General features: G+C 49.8%; 1 protein-coding gene across 1 annotated transcript in view; it reads left to right on the top strand.

The window, feature by feature from the left end:
* The first annotated feature begins 1,125 nt into the window (after nucleotides 1-1,125).
* The window catches only part of Rap1gap2 (RAP1 GTPase activating protein 2), a 227,198-nt gene continuing 224,124 nt past the window's right edge, over nucleotides 1,126-4,199 (top strand). Inside the window, exon 1 of the mRNA XM_026780923.1 lies at nucleotides 1,126-1,391. Within this exon, the coding sequence (XP_026636724.1) occupies nucleotides 1,342-1,391 (50 nt within the window). The 5' untranslated portion in view covers nucleotides 1,126-1,341. The remainder of the gene's footprint in view (nucleotides 1,392-4,199) is intronic.

Genomic DNA, 4,199 nt, shown 5'->3' on the forward strand with positions numbered 1-4,199 from the left:
CTCTCTCTCTCTCTCTCTCTCTCTCTCTCTCTCTCTCTCTCTCTCTCTCCCTCTCTTTCTCTCTCATCTTATGTATCCCAGGCTGGCTTCAACTGAGACCTTGCCGTGTAGGTAAGGATGACTTTGGATTTCTGAGCCTCCTGCCTCTGCCTCGTGGGTGCTGGGATGATAGGTGGGCACCACCTCTGGAGAGCTGACTTTGCATGTACTGGGCAAACACTACTGAGCTCCACCCTCTAAGCCTCCATAGCGCTCCTGCACATAGACCTGCGGTTTCATAAGGAAGGCCAGTTCCAGGCTCTCCCAAGGGAGCCAGACTTCTTACTTCAGTCTGCCCAGCTTCTCTCCTGTAAAGCAGAAAGGTTTTCCAGTGTGATGGTTGGTGCCTTCTTGCAGTCCCAGCACTTGGATGTTGAGATAGGAGGATTGCCAAGAGTTTGAAGCCAGCCTGGACTATATAACAAGATAATATTTTAGAAAAACAAAAAGAGGAAAACCCAAATTTGAATTGTCCTAATGGGAGGACTCCCTGAATGTGCGGTCTCGTAAACTTTTCTCTCCTCCTCTTTGATGGGGAGGGTGTTTTCCTTCCTTCCTTTCTTGACAGGTCTTTTGTATATCAAGTTGGCTTTTTTCTGGCTTTGTAGGTGAGGATGACCTTGAACTTCTGACCTTTCTGCCTCTATCCCCTGAGCCCTAGAATTACAGGATACCCCCATGCCTGACTTTACAGACATTTCAGAGTTTTTTTCCACCAGGTTTAGGTTGCCTCAAGCCTTCGATCCAGTCAGCCAGGCTAGTCTCTGCCCTTCTACAGCAAAGACAAAATCTGGTGTGGATGGGAGGTTGGTTGCTCCGGTGGGGCTGGGCCTAGGGTGGGCAAGTGTCTAGGCTGATGCCATGGTACTGTTTTAATTACTGCCGTATTATAATAATTTAATCTTTTTCAGGGCACATCCGTTTTTATTTTAGACTTTTAAGAGAGTTTAATTTTTTATGCTTTATGTTTATGGTAAGTAGAGCAAACTGTTTAAGGGGACAAAGCACAGCGGGATTAAAGATCTCTGAGAACCTGACTTCTGGCTCGGTGCTCCAAAGAAACCCAGATATTCAGTATGGTGAGGCCATGGGTCGAAAAAAGGTGAAGGAGACTGGGCGGTCCGGAGCGCTGCTGCAGAGAAGTGCGGTGACCCCGCCGGTGCGCGGAGGGTGGGGCGCACCGCCGGCAGGAGTGTAAGCGCCTCCGGGTCCCGTGCCGTCTCCGCGGCCGCCAGCGCGCTGGGCACTGGCCCTGATGCAGTTGGAGCCGCCTCCGCGGCGCAGGGAGCTGCGGGACAAGGCATGGCGGGCCGCAGAGCGCCGGGGGAGAAGCGCTGGCAGTTGGTGCGCTGGTGAGTGGGCAGCGGCAGCCACCCGGCTTCGCGAGGGCCGGGAGCGGGGATGCCAGCCCAAAGTTTCTTCCCGAGCGGAGAGACACAGGATTGGGTTAACATAGGTGCCGGGCTGCCAGATCAAAGCCCCTCAGCGTCCCCGCGTAGCATCTTCCTATCTACTCTCCAGAGAACAGCCCGGGGACGGATGTCTTCCGGCATCCCAGGTCTGGATGCTTAGAGATGACAGCGGGGACCTGGCCCAGGCTTTCAGGGTCTTAGAGTGCAGGTCTGCCTCCTCAACCCATTGTGGCCGCAGGGAGAATTCTAGATCTTCAGGAAAGCCAAGCCCTGCCGGTGTCAGGTGCTTTGGAAGGGTAGCAGGCACACCGGTGGAATTTCCTCGTCCTTCACCTCACCTTAGTTTCCTAACCGTGGGGATACTTGCCTACCTCCAACCCTGCTCCCCTAAGTAGAGTCTAGAACCTGAGTCCCAAGAGGGCACCAGCCACTGCCCCACCCTTCTATTCAGAGAGATGCCTCAGCTCACCTACACAAGGCTCACTGGACCGGGACTCAGTGAAGTAGGCCTGGAAGATTTGGGAGAGGGAGGGGGATTCATGAGTAGATTGGGCATTTACCCCTTACCTCATCGTCAGTCGGGTGTCAGGTTACCAGACTGCAAGATGGGAGGGTTTTTCAAGGTGCTGCAGCCCAGTTGCGGGAGGAGAACCTCCCGGTGGCCCTGGGAACCATGTTCTCTGTACCCTCAAGTCTGAATGGCTCAGGGCTGCCAAGGCCTCTACTTGGTGGGACTGATTTTGATTAAGTATTGGTATCCACCAACGAGAGAGCAACACCTAGAGCAAGTCCCACGGCTCTGAAGTAATCAGAACTCAGGCATTGCATTGGCACAGTTATTCACAGTAACTAGCACTCAGAAGACAGTAGCACACCCGTTTTACAGATGAGAAAAGTCAGGCAGGAAAAATGATTAGTTAAGGCTACACAGCAAATGGGTTGAAGTGAGGATTCGAATGTGGGGCTTGCTCGAATGTTTTCTCGTTTTGGTCTAGTTTTTGGACTGTCTCAGCACCTCAGTCTGGCCAGGCATTCAAGTTCACACTGTCAAGAGAAGGACCCAGAAGGCTCAAAAGAGTCTGTAACTCCAGCTCCAGGGATCTGACTCCCTCCTCTGACCTCCTTGAGTATCTGCATGCACATCACACACACACACACACACACACACACACACACACACACACACACAGAGAGAGAGAGAGAGAGAGAGAGAGAGAGAAAACATAAGACACATGGTAAACAGTATGTTTGAGGTTGCTACTGACATAGAGTTCTGTTTTGTAATACATGTTTAAAATTATTATTATTACATTTATTTATTTATTTATTTTGTGTGTGTGTGAGCATGTGTATAGTATGGAGATCAGAGGATGACTTTCAGTAATCAGTTCTCTTTATCATGTAGGTCTTAGTGATTGAACTGAGCTCTTCAGGCTTGAGGAGAAGTGTCTTTATCTGCTAAGCCATCTCACCTGCCCAAATTTGTTAATGGTATTATTATTATTATTTGGTTTTTCGAGACAGGGTTTCTCTGTAGTTTTGGAGCCTGTCCCGGAACTAGCTCTTGTAGACCAGGCTGGTCTTGAACTCACAGAGATCCACCTGCTTCTGCCTCTTGAGTACTGGGATTAAAGGCTTTACACCACCACTGTCTGGTCTTATTAGTTTTGAGATAGGGTTTCTTCATATAGCTCTGGGAGTCCTGGAATTTGCTCTGTAGGCCAGGTTGGCCTTGAACTACAGAGATCTTCCTGCCAACATTATTGTTATTATCATCCCTTTTTTGTTTGTTTAGTGTGTGTGTGTGTGTGTGTGTGTGTGTGTGCTCGCGCGCGCACACACACATTTGGGAGTGACTGCAAGGACAGCCTTGGATGTTGTTTCTCAGGCACTGCACATCTTTTTTAAATTATTTATTTGTTTTTATTTTGTGTATGAGTGTCTTGCCTGCATGTATGTCTGTGTACCATGTGCATGCCTGATGCCCACAGAGACTAGAGGAGGGTGTTGGATCCCCTGGAATGGAGTCACAGACAGTTGTGAGGAACCATGTAGATACTGGGAATTGAACCCTGCTCTTTTGGAAGAGCAACCAGTGCTCTTAACCACTGTACAATTTCTCCAGCCCCTTACCTTGCTTTTTGACACAGGGAAGCTTACTGAGTAGGCTAAACTGGCAAACCAGCAAGGCTTAGGGATCCCTCTGTCTCCACCTCCCCAGAACTGGGATTACAAACACTCTTGGCTTTTTTCCCCCCTGATCTTTCAAGACAGGGTTTCTCTGTAGCTTTGGAGTCTCTCCTGGAACTAGCTCTTGTAGACCAGGCTGGACTCGAACTCACAGAGATTGCCTGCTTTTGCCTACGGCGTGCTGGGATTAAAGGTGTGCACCACCACTGCCCGGCCATTGTTGGCTTTTTAATGTAGGTTCTGGGGATCAAAGTGAGGTTTGGCAAGCCCTGAGTCAACTTCCCGGCTGAAGACAGGGTCTGTTGAAGCCCAGGCTGGCCTATGACTCACTAGGCAGCTGAGGCTGTTCTTGAACTCCTCATTCTCTTGACTCTGCTTGCCCAGGCTTTTCTTGAACCCCTAGGTCTCAAAAGATCCTTCTGCTTCAGGCTCCTCCTTAGCTGAGACTACAGGTGAGTACTGCTATGCTTTGTTTTCTTTTCTCTTTGTTGGTATACTCTGCAACATAAAGGACTCTCTCTCTCTCTCTCTCTCTCTCTCTCTCTCTCTCTCTCTCTC

Source organism: Microtus ochrogaster, chromosome 7 (assembly GCF_000317375.1).
Source record: "Microtus ochrogaster isolate Prairie Vole_2 chromosome 7, MicOch1.0, whole genome shotgun sequence".
In the NCBI taxonomy this organism is placed as follows: domain Eukaryota; kingdom Metazoa; phylum Chordata; class Mammalia; order Rodentia; family Cricetidae; genus Microtus; species Microtus ochrogaster.